The 27,491-nt window shown below is 41.8% G+C and overlaps 1 protein-coding gene across 1 annotated transcript in view; it reads left to right on the top strand.

The window, feature by feature from the left end:
• The first annotated feature begins 12,541 nt into the window (after nt 1-12,541).
• DCLK3 (doublecortin like kinase 3) overlaps nt 12,542-27,491 on the top strand; it is a 47,389-nt gene continuing 32,439 nt past the window's right edge. The window contains exon 1 of the mRNA XM_034761081.1: nt 12,542-12,672. Within this exon, the coding sequence (XP_034616972.1) occupies nt 12,594-12,672 (79 nt within the window). The 5' untranslated portion in view covers nt 12,542-12,593. The remainder of the gene's footprint in view (nt 12,673-27,491) is intronic.

Genomic DNA, 27,491 nt, shown 5'->3' with positions numbered 1-27,491 from the left:
CTAGTGTAAAAGCAAAGGGAATCAATGGAGTTATATAGCGTAACAGCAGGGCAAAGAAGAACAGAATTAGGCTCTTAAGTCCCGGCCCAGCACGTACTGGTTGCTGTATAAACCCTGAGATGGATTTTCTGGAAGCATTCTTTTCTTTGGTTGTCCCAAAGTCTTGGTCAGAGATCTGAAAGAGGGTCCCTGGATATTGCAAACCTCAATTCTGTTGACTTTAGTGAAAATGCACATGCTTACGCTGTTGAGAAATTTGGGCCAACAAGCCTGTTTCTTCCTTTGTGACATTCTAGGAAGTGATTATTTCTTTAGGTGGAAAGAGTGGGATGGGGTGCGGGGTCTCTCGTAGTTGTATGTGTTACTGGAATTATATACCTCTTAGCTGTCTCTCTTCATAGGGAGCATTGTTCAGTTTGGACCCACATGTATCTTCACCACACAAACATGATGCTACAGAAAGGTAGTGTGATCCATTGGCTAGGACTCTGATTGGGAGTCAGGAAACTTGGGTTCTATTCCTTGTTCTATCATTGATTGGTTTTGTGACCAAGGGAAAATCATTTCACCTCTCTTTGCCCATTTCTCTTCACTGTGAAAAGAAGTAGCTGTAACTAAAACATAGTTCTATAAAGTGCTGGGCTTTATCTCACTTTTTATTATTGTAAATTATTTATGTCCTGAATGCTGACTCATAAAACAGAGTTCTTATGCCAAAAGCATTTATGCTAAAAGGAAAATGACCCTATATACTTTTAGGCTTCCGATGTAATTTTTTTTTTTTATTCCTCTTTGGGGATCTCTGTCCTACTTTCTATCCCACGTTTGAGTCTTAACTGATTGACAGGAAGACATGAAGAGCCTTGAGCGAAAACAGTTTTCTAAGCAAAGACAGAAGGTCTCAGGCTCTTTTTAAAGGGTGGAAAGACGTGCTCTGCTACATCAAACCAAGCTGCAGAAAAGTGTTAGTCAGAGTCTGACCCACTTCACTGCCAGAGTGAAGGAGCGGATTAATATATTAAGTAAATTATTGGCTTAAGTTTCATGCTATTTAGCCCACCCTCCCCAAATCTCAGTGGAGGAAAGTAAACAAAACATCGTTGCCTTTAGTAGGTCAGAACTTGGGTCACTTTTTGGCTTATTAATATTTCCTGAAAGGTGAGGTTACAAGTCATGACCTAGATACTGATGTCATTGTGGTAGGATTGCTTGGTCTTGCTAAATTGCTCATTTGCCATGGTTTACTCTCTGTCTGGGCTCATCTAGTCTCTGTGTGCATTGTCTGATGTCTGTAGTGTTGAATTTAGCTGCCTGGGTTGATTTCTTGATATCAGTCTGATAATTAAAAGCGAATAAGTGACTCCTTGTAGCCTTGAACCAGCTTTTCTCATATTTTCTATTCAAAGAAAACACGTGGTAGGGATTTAGCCATTCCGATGGAACCTAGAGCTGAAAGGGCTGTGTTACTACATTGTTTGTCAAAGCATTTATCCTACTTATTTCCTTTTGGATTTATGCAGTGTCACTTTGAAAGTGTGTAGAGGGTAGTTTAAAGGGGATTGCAATTAGAGGGCAATCATCCACAACATACCTGGATTCTTGTTTTTAACCTTGATGCCATAAAAAGACTGACTATATATGCAGCCACTCACTGTCTTTCAAATAAGCCATTATGATTTTTTTTTTCTAATTCTTGCTCTAAAACTGGGGATAGGAAAGCCCAAGCTCAGATGGCAATCCAATCAGGATAAAGCTCTTTTCTTACTGGAAGCCTTTAGTAATTTGCAGCAGCAAAATCTCTCTAAATTGTCCTCCATAAAAGCACTTATTGAAAACCGAAAGGAACTCAGAGTAGTAATAATTTCAAAGTCTTATGCCTAATGTAGTGTACACAAACTTAGACATACGGTATAAGGGAACTACGGAGGCTGTAAGTTTCTCTCTAAATATTGAGAAAGCGCTTACAGTTAACATTTTCCTGAATGTTGCTACAGAGAAATTTTACTTCAAGATATTTTAAAATAAATCATCTGTTTTTGTTGGCTCTTCAAACAGCAGGCTGGAAATTGATGTGTGAGCTCTGATTCCCATAGGGCTGCTCTCATGAATGTCAAGTTATCAGAGAAGCCAATTTTAGCTCCAAACATGATTTTCAAGTAAAGCTCACATTCACCCCATGGTGAGAGTGCTGTGGAGAGTGAAATAGGTGAAGCAGCTCTCTTTAAAGTTTCCAGGGAAAATGATGGGAATCCCTTGCCTTGGAGTTTTCCAAAATATTCTGTAGGAGACAACCCAGCACTGACTGATCTAATCATGTTTTTTCCAACTGTGATTTCTATAAAGTTAGTTACAGGCAGTAATGTGTTCAGTCACTCTCCTTCCATTTTAAACCTCCCCCCCCCTTTTTTTTTAAATGTCAAATACAGGCTGTCTTCACATTCACATTCTGTTATAATAAGACAAATACCACATGACATGACTTGAAGGAACTGACTCAGTATTTTTCATTCAGATTAGGTCTCCGGGGCTATCCTTACTTCTTTTCTGATGATGCAGATAAGTTGCCTGGGTAGCAAAACATAGTCCCCAGGCTCCCAGTCTAAAGGCAAATACACCGCGGTGGGCCTATTCCTAACAAGTGAAGAGGGATTAGATGCCGTTTGCTTAATCAGTTTGGCGAAATATTTTGTTTCACAGTTTCACTAATGTGTCCTTATTCAAGAGGGTTTTGTCGGTCCCGCCTCTCCCTGTAAGAGAATGGAAATAGTTGCTTTGTTACACAGGAAAAATATGAAGTGATCTGAAACTTTGGTGAGAGTTGTCCTGGAAAGCGAGTACATTTTTCAAAGCAAATATCAGTGGAGCAAGGCCAATCAACTCTAGCCAAAGATCTGGCCCAGTGTCTTTTGGTTCCTTTGCATAAGGTAGAGGTCAATGAAATTTTCTTAAGGTGATCTGCAGTGGATTTAAAAGAAACACCTGGAATTGTGCCCTTTTACTGCTCCTCTATGATTTAAAGAGAAGATCTGAACTTTTATAAGGGAAGGAAGTTTGTCTTTTTTTTTTTTTTTTGCCGTAGGAGTGTCAAGTCTAGTCTTGGCTGATTGACTGGTTCCATTGATGGAAGAAACAGAGGGGTACAGGAAAATGGGACAAATATTAGAAGCAAAAGGTTGTAGCCCTCTGGAGGCTAGTGAAACCATAGCAATAAAAGCACAGGTTTGTAATGCAAGGCATGATGAAGTACTAAGTATTGGCATCTAAGGATATTGAAGAACTTTATACATGTCAAGTCAAGGCTCACCACTTAACATATGAAGAAGGTAAGTATTATTATCCCCATTTCACAGAGGGGTAACTGAGCACAGTGCTTGACCAAATCCTGGGTCTAGTGCCTATCGGCCTCTGGAATGCCCAAAAGCAGACTAAAAGGCTGACAGTGTAGGAAAGAAGCATGAATAAAGATCATGTGCAGGGAAATTGCACATCCACTGCAGGAGAATGGCTAATTCACCCCTGAAAGTGTGCACATAAATTAGGCATGTGAGTTTGTGCCTAAACTTAAAAATTAGGCTCTTAAAATTAGACTAGACAGAGCTCTGGAGAATATACTGTGGAGAACAAACCTGCACTGGTGAGCTGCAGGAGGAGAAGGAGATTGACAAAATACCAAGCGTTTGACCTTGCATGCTCCACTGTGATGTTTGTGGAGGACACAAGTAGGCACAAGCATGGTTACATTCGAAGCATACTTCTTCCCATTGAAAGTCATATTTGTCACAGTCCCCAGACTTTCCCCCCACAACCCTACCTAAGTGTACGAGTTCTCTAACTTGCAATCACACTGGGTAAAAATGGGGCCTAGTATGAACAGATAAATAGGCATATTTGAGGAGCCATCTGTTAAAACACAACCCCCGTCAAACTAATAAAGCACTAGCTACATGCTGTCCTCTTAGGCTTTCCTCCTTCAACTTGATGTGAGTAACTTGACAGCCATACAGCATTGCTTTCATTACTCCAGGGCTCCCCTGCTCTCGGACCTGATCCAAACTCACTGGAGTCAATGGAAAGACTCCCAGTGATTCCCATGGGCTTTGCATCAGGCCCTATTTCCTCACCACTTTTCACCTTGTGCTATTGTGTGCAACCTAGTACTCCTGCTGTGCAAGATCAAGAGTGAAAAGATTGGTGAGTAGAGAGGTTAACGCACAAAGAGTTTAAAAAATCCCACCTATAAATAATATAAAATTATAAACACACTAGATCAGCAACAGAAGCAAAGGAAAGTGTTCGTACCATCAAGAGAAAGGAAGTGGCAAGATATTTGTAAAATATTTTTCTGAGGGGTCAAAATTAATGCCAAATGTAACATGTGCAGTATACATTTCACTGTGTATATACTTCCAGTATTGCCTGCCCCAGGCATTCAAAAATCTTCAATCAGGCCCTCAAATGCCATGATATTAGCTTAACAATCATGAGATTTAAAAAAACAATAAATGTTGGATTCTTTTTATTTTGAGCCCTATTTTTCAGCTTTTCTCCATGACCAAGAGGGCTAAAAACTTTATTTTTTCAATGAAAACTGAGCTTCTCATAAAAAGAACAGGAGTACTTGTGGCACCTTAGAGACTAACAAATTTATTTAAGCATAAGCTTTTGTGGGCTAAAACCCCGCTTGGTGCACTGGTGCCTGGAGCTGCTGCTAACTCTGGCAGCAGGACATTACACTGCTTGGGCACGAAGAGAGCCAAGGAGGGTGTACACCCCAGGGTTCTGGCGTGTATGTACTATACCTGCCTAAGCAGTGCCTCACCAGTTACACTGCTATTTATACCCATGCTAGGAATTCATGAAAAGTATGTACTCCACACCCTGCCATCAGTGTAGACATACCTTCTGAATCCAGAACCCCTTCCCCCAGGCCGTGCTGCCCCTCACCATATACTGGAATGATTTGGTTTCTTTAACGAATAAGATGTTATTGATGTAGCATTACAGAGGTCAAAAGATATAAAAATATCTGAAACATTCTAAATATAGTGTACCCCAGGGTATAACTGAGGCAGCATTTGTCCAATTTCATGTATGTGTGTTTAAATCTTTGCCAAGGCAAAAATGAAAAATGTAGCTACATCTCAAGGATTCTGTGTCATCACATGATTCTTCTTAAGCTCTCATGAGTTATGTTGCTAATATGACCTCTCAAAAGAATTATACTCCAGTTATCTTTTTAAAAAAAATATTATAACACTTATGATATGCAAATTCTGGGTTTCTGGCTCTGGTCAGTATAATACAAATATCTTTGGTTCTGTCACATTCTTCACTACAATGTAATTTTATTGGAGGACTTGTCTCTCTTTGTCATATGATGTAATTTGCAAATTAATACCTGCCCCCTCCACACCCAATTTCTTTCTAAGTACACAGCCGAATACAAGTTACTTTGGCTATGGAATAATGCTGTCAATGACACAATGAAAAAAAAAGTTTCCCTTTGTGCTAATTGTAATTTGTTAGAGAAGATCTGTTTTTAAAAGCAGCTTTTTCTCCTCCAGATTGCAATGAAATGAAACCTAATGTTCCATACTGTAATGGATTCAAACAGAAACAGCCCACATATTTCCAGTTCACATGCCTGAGGCTGAAACAAAGGCAAAAGCCCACAGTATATTTTCTCAGAGAACACAGTATAGCACATAGAAAAAATAATATAATATACATTTATCAAAGGGGCTCCTAAGGGTTTGTCTAAATTAGGAAAAGAGGTCCAGGTTTAGCTGGGGTTAGCTAAACCAGGTTAGCAAATACTGACCTAACCACAGTTTTTTCTATTGTGTAGGTGCAGGTTACCTTGGTTTAGCTGGTCCATATAGAATCTAAGCAGTAATCTGGGTCTACATTAAGGTAAAGGTCCAGGTTAGCTAACACAATATGAGGTAACCCTGGCCTAACCTCAACCTCTTTTTCTAACCTAAACAAACTCTGAATGTTTATATGGGCAAATCTCACTCTTTGTGTTGCACTTGCCTTTTATTATGACTGGGAGAAAACTCTGCAAGGCTTGCATCCAGGAAAATGCTACCCCCTTTGTCATATCCCATAGATTTTCCTGTGGGAGGGGCAATTAGATCCACAATCTCTGTGTTCCTCAGCTTTCCCATGTGTAAAATTATTAGTAGTATTAGTCATGTTTATTATGTTAGTACTTAGGGGGCCAACAAAAAATGAGGCCCAACTTGTGCCAGGCATTATACAAACAGAATAATAGTCTCTGCCCTAAACCGCTTGTGATATACGCAGACAAGACAAAGTATAGGGGAAAGGGATATAACACAGAGAATGAACAATGCGATGGACACATTAGTTCCTTGATTTTTGGGGGGAGGGAGTGGATGACGGGGGGGGGGGGGGTCAGTTAGGAGAGGGGAGGAAAATGAGGATAGCATTGCTTACCCATCTTTTATAAAGTGCTTTGAGATCTACAGATAAAAGACAGTATATATGATGTAAGTAGTATTAATGAGAGTAGATCTTGCCCCAAAACACAACATTCAAATGTTGATAGAGAAGGTACAGAAAATCCTCAACCAGGGCATATTTGTTACAATAAAAAAATGATTTTAATAGTTGGAGTGTTTCTCAGATCGAATCTGCGACTTTGTAGCTCTTTCTCCACTTCCTGGTTGGAGATGTGGCTGGAGGCATTATTCTCATGACAATCTGTGGCAGAAGTCATCAGAGCAACATCAGAGGGTTGGCAAGTAGGATTGCAGCCCACTTGCCTGTATAAATAAAAATGAACTCCCTGTCCCATCTCCTTCCCTTAGGGAGCCTACTTTGTGGGAGACAGGGAATTGCATTTCCCACAATGTCTGACGTCTGTGCATGAGGTGAGTGAGAACACATTATGTAACAGGGGGATGGGAAGGACAATGGCAGCTACAAGGCAGAACTGAGGTAATAGAAAGAAGCTGCTGCTGCTGAAGAGATGCCCAGGAAACAAGGAAAGTGTTTCCCCCTCTGGCCTGTTGCTGGTACCTAACTACCTCATCAGGCACCAGCTGGCAGGAGTCAGAACCCTTCATCAGTATTGAACTGCAATAGATTAAATGATGTACAGATGAAAGGCTCTGTAGCTCTTGCTTTGCAATTTCTGGTCTGCTGATATATCCATCTCTCTTTCTCTTGTTTTTATTTTGTTTTTAAATCATACTCTGGGTCTATAACAAGAAAACCTACATGCAATCAGTAACTCCAGACTGGGTTCCTGCACGCACTACAAATGGTCATTTTAAAAACTGTGATCCTGCTAACATCACTTTTGTGCTCATCACAAGTAAATTCTCTACTGCCATGGCCATTAGTACCAATGAAAAACATGATCTCCCATAAGGAGTTCCCCGAAGGTGCCTTTATAATTTACATCAGAACATGAAGTAAACAAAGCAATTAGATGAATGCACAGCAGGTAAAATTTTCACACACCTTTACAACTCTAGTTCAACGCTTTTGAAAATGTTATCCAGCATCAGTTTCTCTGATATCAGAAAACATTGTTGTGTTGTAAATTCCCTGGGACCACTGACTATGTTTTCATATATGGTTGCCCAGAGTCCTGAACCTGTGCACTATTGCCCTATAAATAAAGGCAATAAATGGTGCTGAGAGTTTTTCTTGATTTATATCATAAAAGCACTGATATAGCACTTTTCATCTTCAAATGCTTTGAAAATATTAAGTGTCCCAACAGGGGGGCATGGATCAGTGTTCATGGCGCACTCCCAGCCCAAGCCAAGGAAGCTCATGATCCAACCAGAGGACCAAATTTGGTAATGAATCTTGGTCACGTGACACTGAGGCACGTTGTGCATATGCTAAGATGTCTCCCAACAGCACTGTGATGGTAGGTATCATCATTCTCTGCCCCCACTTCTTAAAGCTGGGGAAACAGAGACAGAGCAATTGGGCTACTTGTTCCAAATCATAGTGGAAGCCTCTCTCAGAGCTAGGATTAGAACTCAAGGCTTCCTGAGTGCCAAGCCTGTGCATGGTTTATTGGACTATACCTCTCTCTTGGGAACGAGGTAGAGTCTCATAGCTAAAATGGATTGAGAGTCAAAATTCTGAGTTCTATTCCCAATTCTGCCAATGACTTGCTGTGTGACCTTGACTGAGTTACTTAATCTCTTCATGCTTCAGTTTATTGTTTGTAAAACTGAGATAATATCTATCTATCTAGAGTTTTCTTTTAAGGTCCCCCACCACCGAAGTATCTGAGCACCTCAGGGTTGTTGTGTGGCTTAAATAATGAATGTTTATAACGAGCTTTGACATCCTTGAATGGAAGGTATTATTGTATGCAATTTATTATTATTTTATTATAAAATGTTGCTCACTAAGATATCTGTCCTGAGGAAGACGTCTCATTCTGTGAGTTTCCTAGGGAGACAGCAGTCCTAAACCAGTATGTTTCAGTACAACACACAAGCCACATGATGTGAGGCACAATCTGGAAGAGCAGAGAATGTCAAGCGGTCACAATTTCGGTTCATTTTATTCTGATGAGGCTTCATTAAAATAATGTATTAGTCATTTCCAAAAGCTTAATTAGAGAGAATTCTCCAACCTCATCAAAATGTTGCCATTTATAATATTTCTATGATCAAGAGCACCACTACATTTTAACTTCTAATTATCCTGATTTGACATTGATTAATTATTTCAGCGACTGAAAAACTGAAACAAGGCAATTTGTTAAGAGGAACATTACTTAATTTGTCCAAACTACCGTGCTCGGTATTTCCTCCCCATAAGTAAAATTCCAGGTGAATGTCATTGCTGATGCAACGACTTGCCATTCCAGCACAAAAATGGAAGCAGACGGAGTCATAGTTGTGGGTTCAGAAACTTTACAGTATAGCTACACACTATTGCTGAATGCAAGGAGCACTACAAGTTTCTCCGCACCTTATAATAATAGTTGAAATTTAACAATTACTCTAAACTGAAACTCAACCTGTGATTCTGGAGCCTCGTGCAGCTTTGCAGGATCCTAGGTGTGGCAGCTGTAAGCATTGTCGTCACTGGGGAATATTACAAAAATATTCCCACTTGTTCAGCTGAATTGGTGTTAGTGCCAGTAGCAACCCTATTAGGTTTATAAATATAGAGTTAACGATTCAGGAAGCTGCTGGAGCCCTGTCTACATTAGGACTTCTTTGGCTTTTCTTTTCTGATTTCCTAGGAGTCCAGAAGTTGCATGGGAGCTAATCTTGCGCAAGGAAGAATGAATAAAAACAACTCCCATCCTCCCAGCAGCCAGGATTTGAGGTGAGGAGGATGCAGAACAGATGATCTCTCAAGATTTCTGCCAGTGGGTTCTGAAATCTGAGGAGACTATGAGCTCATGAGCTTTTGGCACTGTTGAGACAGAAGCTATAGCTCTGGTTCAGTATAAAACAGAAGACCAACCCAACCCAACCCTACAACTGCAGGTATCTGGATCCAGATCTGAACATCGCCTCCTTGGCCCTCTGTAATAATATAAACCCTTTTTATCCTGGTATCGAAAATTTTAGATTTTAAAAATCTATTTAAAAAGGAAACAATGTATAGGTTTTTTCAAACACATACTTGAAATACAAGTTCGTGCTGGCAAGAGGTACAGAACGATATCATTATTACTCCCAGGGTGGTAATGATTTTTCAAAAGCTTGCCTCTCGGTTTGAGTCATATTGCTGACTATGGTTGTGGTAGTTTCCTTTATTAGTTTTTCTTTGATCTTTTTAATTTATTCAATATTGTTACCTACTGGATTGTATTAGGATTATTCTGGGACAATACTACTCTTGCTTAGTTCAGGTCAGAGTACCTTCAGCACGCCCACTTCGTTCCCTTTGGAGATTGTTCCATTCATTGTATCTAGCATTTATAACCTGAATTTGTTGGTACCTTGATTTTGACAATCTCTGTTGCTCCCATTTGGTTTGATGCGTTTGTTACAATTTGTGTTACCCCTGTTCTGTATAAGATAAACACATCTGTTTTGTCTTTTCATTCAGCACCTGTGGACTCAGCACCTGTGATTTTCAACTGAAATCCTTCTCTGACATAAATAAAGGGATGACAAAGAATTTTCTAAAGTTAAGCTGAAACGGTTGCAAGATGTGTTTATTTGGCTCTATGATGTTATTAAATGCTCCTCCTTTCATTATTTGTGTTAAAATCTATTCAGAAGCTTCAAATTTAATGTAATCTACTCAATACATTAATATGGCTTCCTCTATAAATCAGATCTGAGCAATATATATATAATCTTGGAGACTTTAACACAGGTTGTTGGTATCTTACTGAACAGGTTTTAAGATTTTGCCTCTGAGTTCTAAACAGCTTCATTCAGATTACATTTCTTTAGCTTTATAGCAATTGCAATCAAGCTGTAGAGTTTACTTTCATTGAACTTTAAATATGTGCACTTGGGGGATTCGGTTAAGATTTGTTATTTTAGTCTCTTTTTTTTAGCCTTCAGTAAAGGTTAATTTTCTGGCTCTTGGTTATTTTATGTTAAGTGGTTTGAGATACTTTTTTTGAGCCATGCTATATTAATTGCAGTTCTATCTATAAGAGGAATAGTTTGGAAACATTTCCCACAGTTGCTACCACGGATCCAGTGATAGCAGTATTAGCATCCCTAATATAGGTGCCTATGTTTTAAGGATCAGGGGGTAGCCATATTAGTCTGTATCCAAAAAACAACAAGGAGTCCGGTGGCACTCGTTTTTATGTTTTAAGGATCACATTGATTATATCTCCTTTGAACAGGTTTACACGACACTATTCTTAAAATATCGGTGGCAACCAGTGGTTTATTTGCACTAGGACTCCCGCTATTGATGATGAACTAAGAGTAATGAAAATATTGGCAAATTTTCCCTGCAGGCCTTAGACTGTATTATAGTGCTAGTGTTAAAACACGAAACCTAACGTGACATAACAAGGGCTACTAGCAAGTTGTGAAATAGCCTTGCATGAATAATACTACTACATGTATACAAATCAAGTAACCAATATTTTCTCAGATGAGTTTAATTTTAATATTGTCATGTTATGGAACCCCCATTCCTAGCTTTATTTGTACAGTGCTACTGGGCAGATTTCTGGGCATCAGGAAGACAGATGGCAATTCCCAGCAGATGCTGGAAATAAATAGATTAACTTTAAAGCAGTATTTTGTATCCATGGACAGTTGTAGTATATTTTAAGCAAAGTACATAAAGACAAATGGGGTAACTATATTTGATTTAGGAGCTCATCTGCTCCTGTTACTTATTCCTGGTCTGCAGTAATAAACCTGTTCCGAAATAATTTCCCCAGCAATCAATTGTAATATCACAAACAAAGCATTATAGCAACAGGAGTGGAGCAGGAATAATTAAAATTTAAAATGTAGATTTTATTTTTATGCAGCTGTCCCTAAGCAATAACAATGTGAGAAGAGAAATTAAGAAAATGCAGTATCACACACAATGATTTCTAAATCGAATGCTTTACGAGAAGAATCAGTGGATCCTTAAATTCAACTGGCTGTGTGGTACCCAATGCCAGCCCTTGTGAAACAGATTAGGTGCGAAGGATAAAGAAAGATGATGATGTTTTGAGGAGTGGACATTGAAGGGTTTGAAGAGTGAGAGGAAACAGGATTAGAAGATTTAGGGTGAGGTTATGAAAAAGAACGGGTTTTTAATTTAAAGGGCTCAACCAATCTAATAATTTGTTTCTAAAATTTCCCCCCATTTTTAACTCTTATGTCAGCCATAGATGGGTGAGAAAGTGTTTGAAGAACACAGGGTATATAGTTGAAAGTTTTTGATGTTAACTAGGCCAGTGGAGCATCAATCTAGCACATTTTTAACCCCTTGACTTGAGCCATAGATTTAAAGACTTTTAACACCAGAAGGGACGATTAAATCATCTAGTCTGACCTCCTGTATATCACACACATTACCCCTGTACTGAGACCAAATAACTTGAGTTTGGCTAACACATAGAGGCTGTGCAGTCTTGATTTGAAGACATCAAGTGATGAAGTATCTCCCATTTCTCTTGCTAGTGTGTTCCAGGATGAGGTGTGTGTGTGCGTGTGTGTGTGCGTGCGGGGGGAGGACTTGGCTGAGTGCGGGAGACTGGGGGAAGTCAGGGAGTAAAAGGATTTGATGAGACCCTGCCAGGTTCATGTGCTGGGCGCTGGTTAAGAACCAGAGGGCTCCACTCTGCTAAACTAAATAAACTGGCCGGGCTAGGGAGGGGCGAAGGCGGGATGTGCGGGGTGACTAGGGGATGCGGAGCTGGGGGAGAGGCAGAAGCGTAGGGGGCGGAGGGTAGTGGGGATAGAGGGGCGGGGGCAGTGCCCCGGGAGCGGTGCCTCGCCCGCGCCCCTCCCGGCTGGGCTGTGTCTCTCGCGCCGCCTCCCCGGGGCCAGTCCCGGCCCCTCCCCGAGCAGGAGGCGGCGCCGCCGCTGCTGCCGAAAGCCCAGCCAGCGAGAGCAGCAGCGGCCGCAGCAGCTGCCGGAGCGACCCCCGGGACCATGCCCGCCGCGGCGCCTCCCCCGTTGCACCCCCCAGCGGGGCCCGCGGGCTCCTGCTGCCCCTACGCCCACCACCCGGGTAAGTGACCCCGCCAGCGCCATTCCCCTTCCAGCCCCCGGCCAGTGCCTTCCCCCCGCCTGCTCTGGGGCGCTGGGTCGTGCCCCCCATCGCTGCCCCCTTCTCCCCCTCTCTGGGGCAGTAGCTCCCAGCAGGTCCTAAGGGATCGGTGGGCTTCTGTTTTGCAAAGCGGAACAAAATGTCAGGTACTGTATCCCCCTCCCCGATTGGAGCAGGGGGACTGGGTCCTGGATCACCCCCATCCTGGCTAAGGGCTCTGACCCCCAGGCTGTCGAGCCATTTGCATCTTCCCCAGCCCATGGGGGCAGCTTTGATGTTTATCAGTGTGACTGCATTGGGGGAAGGGGGTGAGTGGGTGTGGTTGTGGTGGTGGTGGCGGCAGGTGTATAGCATTGAGGCCCAGGGCTTAGTTAGCTGGGTTTCAAAAGGGAGTGGACCTTGATAACTGGATGTTCTTGGTATCCATATAAGAGTAAATATTACAGTTAAATAAGAGCCTTGGAAGGGATGTAAACACCCCCTTCCCCAAGCTTTGGGGCAGAAGCCACACCCTGATTATTGAGGCTTTAGGAGGAAACTTTCCCTGGCCATCACTGCCTCTCGCAGAGTTTTCTGCTCTGAAGCAATTGGGACTATCCACCTTCAGAGAGAGGCTACTGGACTGGACGAAACAAAATGCAGTTCTTATGTGGCTTTGTGAAAATCCATGTTGTGCCTGATGCCTGCCCTGCTGTGACAGGGAAGCCAAGCTCTGCAGGGCAGTTTCAGGGGAGTGTCTGCCTTGGACAGGATGTAATTGTATTTAGTTTGGTCAGGGACACAACCCAGGCTCTAGATGTCCCTTAGCCTCTGACTGTCAGAAGCTGGGAAGAGGCTACAGGGGATGGATCACTTGATAATCATCCTGTTCTGTTAATTTCTTCTGAAGCACCTTGCATTGGTTACTGGGCTAGATGGATGGTTGTTCTGGCCCATTATGGCCATTCTTATGTTCTTCCCCGCCTCACCGTCTATGACTATTCTTCTGGTTATCTCTGTAGCTGCTTCTCTCTCCCCAAGTCTTGAAGAATATTTTATGTTTGATTCCCCTTAATACATACAGTACTTCATCTATGAGTCTCTCTTCTGGTTGTCAGGGTTGGGATAAAACAGTGCTTCTCAGATTTATAGCTGGATGATGTCTCAGAGTAGCTGTAAAACCAGTATTGTTGCTCATGAAAGTTTAGTTATATTATTAAGGTAGTAGCTGTACCATGTATGGTGGGATAAGCAGCTCAATAAATCATGTTTTACAAGAACCGTCACAGTATTGTTCTCCTAGTACAAACTTGGGGAGGAGGGTATGGTATTCACTTTTGGTATGTCAAGGGAGAAAGAAGAAAAATCTTAGTTTCAAGTTTAAAATGTAACAATGTAAGAGCAAATTATATTAAAGATAAATGATTTCTCACATTGGGGAAAACTTAAGCATACCCAGCTAATCAAACTACAATTATAGTTTTATTTTTTAAAATGTGTTTACAGATTGTCTGAAGTTGGTAGCTCTTTTCATCTTCCCATTTATACTATGCTCATTACTGAAGTATCTTGAACATGGGATTTCTTTTTTTTTTGAGGAAAGAGAAGTGCCCTTATGTGATGTGATAAACAATAAAAAGCCAGTGAGGGGTTTAACTGCAAGACCTGTGGGGAAATGATGAAAAAGACTACTAAAACTTGAATAATTTTTTTGCTGTTTCTTTCAGAAGTATTAGAGGTCAGGTAAACTTACCTTTTCCCAGGCTGTAAGACCAGTTAAAAAAAGTAATAAAATTTTACCTTAAATTCACAAGGTAAAATTCATGGTTTATTGTTCAGACAGGCATGGGCAGGGTTCCTATATATTACAATAAGAGCCAAAGAGTAGAAGTTACTTGGGGTTTTGGAAACATTCAACCTCTTGTAGTATTTGCACTATATACATAAAATGAATGCAATCCAGTGGACTGATAAAGAGCAAACAAGCTTTGTGAAATTAATAGCTCTTGCTGTACAGAGATTTAGGTATTGCACAACTGTGTGTTAAAACAAGTTTAAGGATTGTGTATTAGCCTTCAGTTTTAAGTTGTCTTAGAAGTAACAAGAACTGCAACTTGTGGTAGTACATGCATACCCTCATTTCAAAGGGTGGGGAAGATTGTCACATGCCTTGCATGTCAAAAGCAGATTCTTGGACATAGGGAGTGGAGCTACATGAATAAACATGTGGACAGAGTTCAACATTGAACCCCTCTGACTTCGCCGATTATTTCAGCTTTAGAAAACAGAGTTAAATTTGTACATTATAAACAAATGGAATAGATATTTATGGATAAGGTATTCTATAATTTTCCATAATGGCTTTTCTTGAGATTTCCTCAAGAAAATGTGGCAATAACCACTGAGTGAGAGAGAATAGATGGATCATTGGTCTGTTCTGGTAGGGCAATTTTCTGCTTCTCTGGTCACAACACATGGAAAACTCCCCAGATGCTAATGATATTTTTTGCTACATAATATACTAAAAGATTTCTTAAAAAACAAAACAATAAAACCTTTTAGGAAAAACTCTTTTCTTTCTAATTTGAAAACTATATTGTGGGTTATCTCAGAGTTTGCAGTATCGTTTAGAATCAAAAACTAATTGTTTTTTTTGGAGTATTTTTGCCACTAACGTATAAAATATTTTAAAAACCTGCTTAGATGTTAGTCCAATTCATGATTGTTTTGCTGTAGTGCAGCTTCTGCTCTGACTTGCTTTTCTGTCTGCCTGGCTGCAATTTTTGTATGTTTCATGCATTCTTTTTCCTTGGGTACTGGTCTGGAAAAAAAATTCAAAGGAATTAAATTATTCATAAAATAAATGAAAACAAAGCACTTGAGAAGCAGGTAAGTCAGAAAAACTAAAATATTTCTGGAGCTGGAAAAGTGGGAACCAGGGAGAAGCATTTACAAATTAAAAAATTCCTTTGCTCTGATGGTTTCCAAGGAAATACTTCCTGGCAGCAAAGGAAGGGGGTGAGCGGGGAAAAAAAGGAAGGCTCATTTGGAAAAAATTAAACATGAACAGTGGATTTCCTAGAACAAATTAAAAATATTCGGGTAATATTCCCTTTCTGAAGTCAATGACCTGGACATCAAAGCACAATGTCCCCGTCCCCCGCAGCTCCTCTACTTTTTCTCTAGCCATCCTTTCCGTTTTTCAGTTATTTTCCTTCTCTCCCACTCGGAATGCAGTTTATTCCTTGAAATATTGGGAGCAATACACTTATGAGAATGTATAAAAATAGCCTTCAAGTGATATAAAATGCGAAAAAAATCTTCCTGGTCTAACTCGTTGGATGCATCTGTCATCTGCTCAACAGCTGTTCCATCATTCCCCTCTCAACTGCTGCATTTCTTATCAGTTGAAGCTGTCAGTTGAAGCTGTGTTTTCCTTTTCTTGTCAGGAAACTCTGACAAATTTCTGGCTGATGTCCCTTGTAGTAGACTGGATGGGGCAGTGTTTGGGTCTGCTGATGGGATAAGAGGCATAGGTTTCCTGAGGTATAGAGGGTTAGGATATTTTTGAAGTCTCCTTGTGTTATCAGTGGACTGTTCCTTTTCTTCAGTATTGCTTCCTTTAACTGTGTTTTACCACTGCTTCTTCACCTGCTCCAAGGAATCCATGGGAATTTCCACATTTGATTGCTAGAGGAGGCTGATGGGCAAATTCCCTTGTTCTGTCCTCATTCTGATTAGTCTGTGAGTCCTCGCTGTCTGGCTTTCCACAGGGACAAGCATACATATGGAAAGAAGTGAATAATGATACTTCAGTGGCTCCCTTTCCTTATCTTCCAACAGTTTTAGGTCTAATCGGATGGGATTCTGCTTCTGTTATCACCCCCAGGCTTCTCCTTGATTGCCACTAAAATATTTTTGACAACTTTTGAAGTCTGTTTATATATTCTCAAAAATGTATTTAGCGTCTGGGCTCTACTGTGAATTTAGCATCTCATTTAGGATCTTATTGTGCTTCTTCTGTAGGCAAAGTGAGTTGGATCAGCCTATTAAAGAGCTGAAGATTTAGCGAGGGCAAGATGCAAGTCTGCCATTGCTGCTCTTCAAAGTGTATTGCTTCCAGAAAAATAGATAGGTGGGAAAATATATTATACACACTTAAGAAAATATATAAAAAGGAAATTACTTATTTAATTGATTCTAGTATGCTCTTGAGGTTTCCATAACACTTGGAAGTTGTTAACTTACCTAGAAGTAATTTGCTTTCATTGCAAATGAAAGTCAGGTACATATCCCAGCTTCTCTGTGTTTCTAGTGTAATTTATGCAGTCTAATTATTACAAGAATGCAAAACAATTACCTGTGTTAAGTAGTCCTAGAGGAAGCTTTCAGTAATCATTTTGAAAACACGATCTCCCACTCAATTAGTATTTGCCTGCTTGAAAAAAAATTGAAATTTATCCTAAACAATGAAGTTAATAGAAATGTTTAGCAATTAATGGCTTGAACATCTTGATTTTTAAGCTGTCATTATACTTTTAAATATAATTAGCACTGGCTGACAGTTCGCCTTGCAGAAGACACGTTCTTTCACAACTGTTCCGAAGCCACTCTCTTTTTTCAAATGGTCATGTCATTATTGATGTGGTTCTACTCTTAAAAAGAGATTGTATAATACTGACTTTGAGGGCATCCCATGTTTGTGTCTGAGGCCAGGTATCCACTACAGAACTTTGTTGGCATAGCTGTATTGGTCAGGGTTTGAAAAAAACACCCATCCTCACCAAGATAATTATTCTGTGTAGGTGCAACTATGCTGTCAGAAGAGTGCTTTTATTGATTTAGCTAATGTCGGCAAAAAAACTCCTTTTGTTGGCATATGTTGCATCTACACTAGGTGGTTCTGCTGGTATTACTATACTGGTATAGCTGTATCAGCAAAGCCTGTATAATATACATTAGCTCTGAGTGACTCTATATCAGGTTTGCTCAGTTTACAAGTAAAATGATCGTTTATCTAATTGCTAATTCTGCAAACTAAACATGGGATCTGACTTGCATAAGCCTTTATTTCCTTATGCAACATCATCACAAGTAATAAAGGTTCTGCAGGCCTAATTATGCCCTCAGTTGACGCCTGTGCATACTCTTTGTTTTCATTGAATTTGCTCAAGAGTAACTGAATCGTTCTCTAGGTGGAAGAAATGGAATCCAGCTCCTTTCGTAGCTGCGTTGGCTATCAGGAGTATAAAAAACACTTATGAAGTGTGATGATCTGATTTTTAAATACATTTAGGGAACAGATCTGATGAGTCAGAAGTGCCATTCTTTAAGCCTTGTTTTAGTGTAGAACCTTACTTTAATTTATTTTTGACATTTTGAGGTGTTGTAGCTTAAAAAAGAGGCATTAGGAAATCTCTTTAAAAATTGTACTGACTTACATTTTGTAAAGATGTGATGCACTGCACACATAAATAAAACAGTCATTTGGCGTGTAGTTCAAAGTTATTAAGTTATGACTTTGCATAAAACATTAAAAAGAAAATTCTGCAGCTACTCACTTATTTTTGTGTTTTTATTTTAAATGGTAGCTTGTATATTTTATGATGCACTAGCCTGGCAAGCTCTAAGTGCATCTATGGTCTGGCATTGTTCATTGTTTTTTAAATAACTGGGGAGTGGAATTGCCTATTGGACTGTGGATTGTTTGCATACTTCTCTGCCTACCTAAACTCAATAAAAACGTTGAGTTCAAAAAACCAAACACTGTGAAACTAAATAGATTCCCTCCCAACAATTGTCTCACCATCATTTGGGCTAGGATGACCAGATAGCAAGTGTGAAAAATCGGGACAGGGGTTGGGGGTAATTGGCACCTATATAAGTAAAAGCCCCAGATATCGGGACTGTCCCATAAAATTGGGACATCTGGTCACCCTAATTGGGGCAAAAGCCTGAATAAATAAATGGGGTTATGGTACCATAGCAGTTACTGTGCTGGCTGGGCCTCCAACGTGTGTGGGACATCACAGACAGCCCCTCCCAGATGGAAGGGACCCATGTTTCAGGAAGTAGAAGGTGAACATGTTTTTGAGTCAGCAGCGCCAGCAGCAGGAGAGGAGATTTTTCTGTAACCGCTTCCAGCAATAAATAGATGTTCTTTTGTTTGTTGAGCTCTCGTCTGTGTCATCATTTTGGGGAGTATACCTGCTTGTGCTAACCCATCAATAAATGCTACAGTTAAGAGACTGCGAGGTCATGCAACACCAACACTGTTCCCTGTAGATTTGAGAGACTTGGGCTCTGTCTGACCTACTGGGAGCATGAGTTCATGAGCTGTCCACCACGAACATCCTGTAGCCAGTCCTCAGGCACTTAATATTACAAAAACTGAAAGAGATTAGAGAAAAAAATATTTTCCCCTTTTCAGTTTGTTTACTTTATGGGTTTCTCAGGGCTTTGTGTACAAACTGCCGTGACATCCTATCCTCATACTCTGCACTGAGGGGTGGGAGGAATTCATTTATTCCCTCGGCTCTGCAAAGAAGCATAACATTGCAGCAGTTGTTTGCTGTCAGTAGTTCTTTTAATTTAAAATAATGGCTTAATTTAGGAATTTATAGATGCTCCAATTAAGAGTAATTATTATGCAAAACTTGGGCCTGTATGGGAACAGAGGAGCAGCCAGGAGGATGCCTACCTGCAACCAGTGAATAGTGGCCTGGGTAGGAAGTAGAGAGAGGTCAGGGAGCAGACCTGCCTGACCTCCAGCTTTCTGTCCCTCTACTGCTGATCTCAGGCTTTTGGCAGGGTGGCTGAAAATTTAGGCACCCCTGTCCCTGTCCAGTTAATCAGTGCCCTCTCTGTCCTCAGCTCCTCCAATGAGAGTAGGGTGATCACCTTTTCAAAAGGCAAAAGCGGCACACATGCAGGAGCCCTTCCCCTTCTGTGGCTCCAACCCTTGCTCTTCCTCTCCCCCCCCGAGGCCCTGCCTGCTGCCCAAGCCAGAGCCAGGCCATGGTAAGAGGGAGCTTGGGCCACTGTGGGGAGCCCCGGACACTCCATCTGCCCTGGGCATTATGTTTTAGTGAATTAAACTGATAGTTCTGCTCACCATGTCCTGCAAGATTTTAGAAGTAGTAGATCTCATCCTCTCACACCTACTTTTTATTTGCAGATTGGAAGAGAAAAACAAAAAAAACTTTCCTGCTTTTTCAAATCTCAATCAGTTTCTTAACTTTGAATGACCTAGTCATTGAACTCAAACTAGTTGAATAAACTGAAATGAAGAAAATATTTTCTCAGCTTCTGCAGAAGAGGTTACTGCTGTCAAAAGCTGGTTTAACATGTCAACAAAAGTTGGTTCCACGTGCTTAGCCAGTGACTTCCACCAGTTCAGTGTTTTAACACTTTGGCAGCAAACATATACTGGTTAATATTAATATTTGTATTTAATTTAAATAATGATAATTGGTTTTAGTAAGTTTATCCCTTAACATACATTGCTTTAATTTCAAATTTAATTTTAAATAGGTTTATTTTTAACAACAAAATGTATTTAACTTAATTTTTTAAAAAATATGATTTTTATCCCCCTGGATACAGTTTTCATTAAGAATGTGGGAAATTCTCCCAAACAAAATACTTCAGTAACAACTGGTTAAGTGAATATTCCACCAACATAATCATTAAAATGCCAGAAAATCCCTAGCTAAGACCTCAGTCATCTCTTGCAACCTGTAACCATTAATTCACTTTCTCCACATTATTTCAGACATTGCACACGTCTCTTCCTTCCACCTCCACTCAAACCACAGAACATTAACTCCAGGACCTCACCTAAATAAGTGATAGAAACATTCTATGATTATCTTCCCTAAAATAACACTATTACAAATTATCTTCACTTTAAAAAACAAACTGCCAATCAATACAACAAATTTAAACATAACTATAAACTAAAAATCTACACAACACACACTATCTACTTCAACATGAAACATATTTAATTTTCCAAACAACTAGGAAACATCCACATAATTAGAGTCAAAAGTTGCATCTTTTGTGAGGAAGTAGATGGACGAATATGTGTACATGGGTGATATTTGAAGATAGATAGTAAAATCATGGCTGTAGGCTGCAAGAAATGACAGGATTTAATTAGGATTTTTCTGACTCTTTAATTGTATTGTGGAATGTTCAACTAAGCAATCTTAACTGTTTTTTAACTATTTTTTTTAATTGAGGGAGGCAGGGAGGTTGTTATTTTACAGATGAGGGACACTGAGTCACAGTGTGAGAGTTCTGGGATGGGGGTTGGAGCTCAAGATCAGATTTCTGGGCTGAGGTCAGTACCAGAGGTCAGAACTTGTGTCAGGGTTCTGGGTCTGGAGTGAGGGTCAGAATCCAAGTCAGAGCCAAAGTCAATGCTGGGAATTGGGGAGCAGAGAAGCATAGTTGGTCATGGCAGCTCACTGGGGTCCATGTTGTTGTCTGGACTCTTCCTGGTATGTCCCATGGAGTTATATGGGGCTAAGGGGCCAATGAGGAGCCTTAGAGGTGGCTGGCAATTGGGACTCTTGGATGGGACGTCCGAGTAGTGTACATCTGCTGTGGTTTGTGGATCGCAGAGAGGGGCTGGATTATAGCTGTTGGTGGTGGTGTGGGGGTGTCTGTTGCCTGGTGACTCTGCCAACCCAGGTTTGAGTCCTGCTGATCTTTACATCATTCCCCTAGTTCAAGGGGCATCCTTCCCCAGGAGGCCAGGTTTGTCTGGGTGGGCTGAACGGGAGGGTGCTTCAAGGTCAAGCACATGGATCTGTTTCCAGGAGTGCACCTCTGGGCCATAACCTTCCCAGTCAATGAGGCAACAACATTTGATTTTAGAATCTGAAACCTCACGGACCTCACATTCATCATGACCCTGGTCCTGTACTGGAAGGGGTGGTGGTTGTCAGTGAGCAAAAGAGTTGTCGCCTTGTGGCTTCAGCAGCTATACATGGAACACTGGGTATACCCTGACAGATCTGGGGAGTCAGAGCCTGACCATCACTGGATTGATCACCTGGCTGATCGTGTATGGGCAAGGTATTGGTAGTCCAATTTTTGACAAGGCCATTCTATATGGAGATGTTATGCTGAGAGCTAGACCTTTTGACCAACTGCAAATGTTGGGCCTTTCTGGTGCTGGCAGTCAGTGTATCATTTATAGTCCCCGTGGGTGTTCTCAAGATGCGTCTTAAGCTCCCCATGGACTTTATGAAGCTGCTGTACCCAGTTGGTGGCAGTGGGGTTTGTGAAGACAGCAGGTACATCCGGATGGAGACAGGGATGGAACCTGAAGTTTGTGTAGAATGGACTTTTCCCAGTGGAAATATGGCCAATGTTATTGTAGGTGAATTCTGCCTGGGGCATGAGAGCTGACCCGTCATTCAGGTGATCATTTGTAAAACACCAAAGACAGTGTTCTAAAACCAGTCCAAGAGAGTGAATCAGGTCATCTCTCTATGGGTGATGGGTGGAGGATGTGTAGGCATGAGCCCCAAGCAGTCACCTGGTTTCACTCCAGAATAGTGACACATATAGCAGACCTAAGTCAGATGTGACCTATTTGGGGAGTCCCTGGAGACAGACAATGTGCATCCTCAGGAGTTGAGTCATCTCTTCTGCAGCAGGCAAGTGTGTAATGGGAATGAAGTGGGCCATTTTGGTTAACTGATCAACCACAGTGAGGATGATGGTATATCTATCAGATATGGGAAGCTCCACTATAAAATCGGGGTTGATAGCTGCCCAAGATCTAGCCAGGGTTTCTGTACGTACTGGAGTGTCCAAGGGTCTCTAGCGTGGCCTCTTAATGCAAACACAAACCTCACAAGAATCTACAGAAGAGGGCATTCGAGGCCATTAGAAAGAGCAGGGACTCAGGCAAAGGCAGAAGTAACCTGCTGGTGGGGAGTCATGGCTGAGTCTCAGTACTTCCAGTTGGGATTGTCCCAATCGGCCATACGGACAACCCTTGATGTAGAATAAGCCATCCCGTATTTGATGTTGCCCCTTGCTTCCTACCTTGAGTTCCTTGGGAAGGGATTCCACCCTCTTTGCTGAGCAGATCAGAGACATGAGGTCTTGGGAAATGGCAGTGTCCAAGAAATCACAGCAATTGAGGATGCAGGGTGGCTCCATGCAAGATGGGTCCTGACTGGTGAACTACTCCCCTTTTTGGAAGAAGGGGTCAGTGGCCTTGTTCTGGGCTCTAGGGTGGTAGGTAATGGTGAAATTAAAATGTGTGAAGAACAAGGCCCAATACAGCTGACTTTGGTTTAGCACCTTACCCTTCTGAAGGTATTCTGGATTTTTATGATCTGTGTACACCTGTATTGGGTGCCAGACCCCTTCCAGATAGTGGTGCCACTCTCTGAGGGTGATTTTGATCGCTATAAGTTCTTTATTTAGGATTCATAATTCTGTCATATCTTTGGGATAGTATGGTCCAAATGGCAGTGTTGGGGGCTTCAGACTCAACGACAAAGGACTGCATTGGATTGGGGTGTGTTGGGGGTGGTGCACGGGTGAAGGCCATGTTGAGCAGGTGGAACACCTGTTGTACCACCAGGAACTAGACGAAGGAGGTGTTCTTGTGTAGAAGTGCTGTCAATAGGATTATTTGGCCTGAAAAAACAGGAATGAAATCTCTATAAAAGTTAGCAAATCCCAGGAAGCATTGCAGCTCCTTGATACTTTGAGGGTCTACCCAGGTACAAACAATGTCCACTTTCCTGAGGTCCATTTGGAGGTCCTCAGATGACAAGATATAGCTCAAGAACTCCATAGAACATTGGTTGAAGCTGTACTTTGAGTTTCACATACAAACATGTTGGCAGAGCGGATCCAGGATCAATCAGATACGATAGGTATGTTGCTCTGAACTCTTGGAGAAGACAAGTACATCGTCAAGGTAAACTACAACGTACTGGTCTAAGATGTTATGGAATATCTCAGTCACTAAATGCTGGAAAGTGGTGGAGGCATTTGTAAGACTGAAAGGCATTACCAAGTATTTATAATGGCGATACTAGCTTTGAAAAGCCATCTTCCATTTGTCCCCTGGTCTGATCCTTATCAGGCTGTAGTGTCCTCACAGGTTGAGCTTAGGTATGAATGAATACCTGGGCTGATCACATGCAGTCCAACATTTCCTGGATGAGTGGGCGAGGGGTACCAGTTTTTGATGGTTTATTGATTGAGGGCCCGATAATCCACTCATAGACGCAGGGGCCCATCTTTCTTATTGACAAAAAAAAGTGACCCCAACAGGGGAGGCTGATGGCTGGATTCTCCTGGAGATAGGAGCACAGGGTGGCCAGTTCTGGTTCTGACATTGCAAAGAGATGGCCAAAAAGTATTTTGGCCCCAGGCTGTAGCTCAGTCAGTCATAGTCCCAGTGTGGTGGTGTGGCATCCACAGTTTTTCTTCAAAGACTTCTGTGTAAAAGTGATTCTTAGCAAGAAGAGCTGGGGTTGATTCTAGAGATGGTCTCATCTGGCCCACAGCCAGGGTCTGGGGCAGGGATTGGCAACCTTTGGCCTGCGGCATGCCAGGGTAAGCCCCCTGGTGAGCTGGGCCAGTTTGTTTACCTGCCACATCTGCAGGTTTGGCCAATCACAGCTCCAACTGGCCGCGGTTCGCCGCTCCAGGCAAATGGGGGCTGCGGGAAGCAGCGCGGGCCAAGGGATGTGCTGGCCACCGCTTCCCGCAGCCCACATTGGCCTGGAATGGCAAACCATGGCCAGTGGGAGCTGTGATCAGCTGAACCTGCTGGCACGGCAGGTAAACAAACTGGCCTGGTCCGCTAAGGGGTTGCCGATCCCTGGTCTGGGGATTCCTAAGCAGTGACCTAGTCTCTGTCTAGGCTCCATCAGGCAGTGCATGCAGGCAGCTTGCTGGCAGAATTCAGAGTGGAAGCTGATTTTCCATTCCTGCCACAGGATATGTTGGTCATGGATCAACAACCATGAGACGCTGAGGATTATGGGAAAGTGTGGTAAGCAGACCTTATGGTTTCTCAGTGATTCTGGATAACAACTTCCAATGGCACAGTGTCCTATGTCACTGGGCCCAAGGACAGGAGTGAGCCATCTGTTCTGTCTACAAGATTGGGTATTGCCTTTGGCTGCACTGGCACGTGCAGCATCGGTATCCATGAAGTTGTCCACAATCCTGGAGTCTGTGAGTACCCATTGCAGGGGAACTTATCGAGATCTGCTTGGGATGAAAAAGCAGACCTGAACTTGTAGGTGTAATGAGGGCTTGACATGCCTTGGGCATTGTTCAGTAAGGGGATGAATGGCTTGGGCCCATGCAGACCAGCCCACTTTGGTCGTTTCCTGAAGTTTGCCTGACTGTGGCCCTTGACGGGTAACTGGCAACTGTGTGGCCAGTTCCCCACAGTAGGAACAAAAATCGTAGCAGTGACGGCATTCTCTTTCCTAGGGAGTCACATGGCAGCAGGCTGCATTGAGTTGAATAGGCTCTGGGACCAGGCCAGGGACCGAGTATTGCCTGGGGTGTAGCACTGACTCCTACATTTCTTCGCATTACTCACGCTGTCTGTTGTAAATGAGTATGGCCTGATGTAGATGACATAGGAGGCGACCTGTCAGAGTTTTCGCAGGGCCACCTTGGCTGAGCAAGTGCAGAGCGGGTTGTCAAAAACAATGGAAAAATATTTCCACTCAATGTCTTGCATTCCTTCTTGGCTCTTCCTTGCAAGATCATGGTTTCAGTATTTATGCCTTGCAATGCTTTTTCCTGCAGCCAAATGAAGTATCATGTCACAGGTTTCACTGGGATGAATATTTTAAAAGCAGTATTACAAAGCGACTTTAAATAGTAAGAAGCAATATAATAGTTAGCCATGGCTTCACTGTTTGTGAATATCATTTTTATTAGGTCTACACTTTAAGTACAGAGCCCCTTGGAATAATTATAAAGAAGAATAATCATAACATAGTACAATCTAAGGCCCTGATCCTACACACACCCATGCATACAAGAAGTCTCCTTAAAGTCTCATAGACTCATAGACTCATAGACTTTAAGGTCAGAAGGGACCATTATGATCATCTGGTCTGACCCCCTGCATGCTGCAGGCCATAAAACCGTCCCTACCCCTTCCCTGGACTCTGCTGTTGAAGTCCCCAATCCTGTTTTAGGTGACTTCAATTGGCAGAAACCCTCCTGCTAGAGATCCCTGCCCCATGCTGCGGAGGAAGGCGAAAAACCTCCAGAGGCTCAGCCAATCTGCCCTGGAGGAAAATTCCTTCCCGACCCCAAATATGGCGATCAGTAAGACCCCGAGCATATAGGCAAGAGTCTCCAGCCTGACCCCTGTCAGCCATTATACAATTTACCTACCATTTCTTGGTTTTCCTTGACTACTATGTTTTACCATTAAACCATTCCCTCCATAAATTTATCTAACTTAATCTTAAAACCAGACAGGTCCGTCGCCCCCACCGTTTCCCTCGGAAGGCCGTTCCAATATTTCACCCCTCTGACGGTCAGAAACCTTCGTCTAATTTCAAGCCTGAACCTCCCCACGGCCAGTTTATATCCATTCGTTCTCGTATCCACATTAGTACTAAGCTGGAATAATTCTTCTCCCTCCCTCGTATTAATCCCTCTAATATAGTTAAAGATAGCAATCATATCCCCCCTCAGCCTTCGCTTTGTCAGACTAAACAACCCAAGCTCCTCTAATCTCTTTTCATACGACAGGTTTTCCATTCCTCTGATCATCCTAGTGGCCCTTCTCTGCACCCGTTCCAGTTTAAGTTCATCTTTTTTAAACATGGGAGACCAGAACTGCACACAGTACTCCAAATGAGGTCTCACCAGCGCCTTGTACAATGGAAGTCAGTCCAACTACTTGCACAAGTAAAGTTACACACGTGCTTAAGCCTTTGTGGAACTGGCACCTTATGAGATATTGATTTGCTTTCATCACAGCACAAACACAACAGTTTTATTGTAGGAGCAGAAGAAGTACCTCATACAAAGAGCATTCCTATTAGACAATAAAATATCACTTCAGCAAAGGATAGAGAGGGACCTATGGAGGTAATCTAAAACTAGACAATCTTTTGCTTCATTTATCAAATCATCCCCAGTTCCTATTTCAAAGCAGGTGAAACAATGGAGAACATTAGAGTAAAAATAATCTTAACTTGAATCCAAAACATTTCATCAAATAAGGTTTAAAAAGAGTGATATCCACTGGTTCTCAACATTTTTTGTCCTTTCAGTTTCTGGTGATGGGGACTCTGGCATTAGAGTGTAAGTTTTTTTTTTTCTGCCAGATCAAATAAAGGAGCTAGGAATTTGAGTATCCACTTCCTTTACTGACTGAATCTCAACAAGGAGAAAGATTTTGCTGTTATTCAACTCTCATTTAAAGCAGAGCTACCAAATTGATATCTGAATGCAAATGATCAATGGCCCTGCTACACTGTCACGTGAGAGATGTATGGTCAGTTTATATATCCGAAGAAGACTCTAAAAATAAATAACTTAAATTCTTTTAAAAAGCAACAGAGGGTCCTGTGGCTCCTTTAAGACTAACAGAAGTATTGGGAGCATAAGCTTTTGTGGGTAATAACTTCACTTCTTCAGATGCAAGTAATGGAAATCTCCAGAGGCAGGTATAAATCAGTATGGAGATAACGAGGTTAGTTCAATCAGGGAGGGTGAGGTGCTCTGCTAGCAGTTGAGGTGTGAACACCAAGGGAGGAGAAACTGCT

Source organism: Trachemys scripta, chromosome 2 (assembly GCF_013100865.1).
Source record: "Trachemys scripta elegans isolate TJP31775 chromosome 2, CAS_Tse_1.0, whole genome shotgun sequence".
Taxonomy (NCBI): domain Eukaryota; kingdom Metazoa; phylum Chordata; order Testudines; family Emydidae; genus Trachemys; species Trachemys scripta.
Note: the sequence above shows the minus strand (reverse complement) of the source record. Positions and strands in the feature narration are given on the sequence as shown.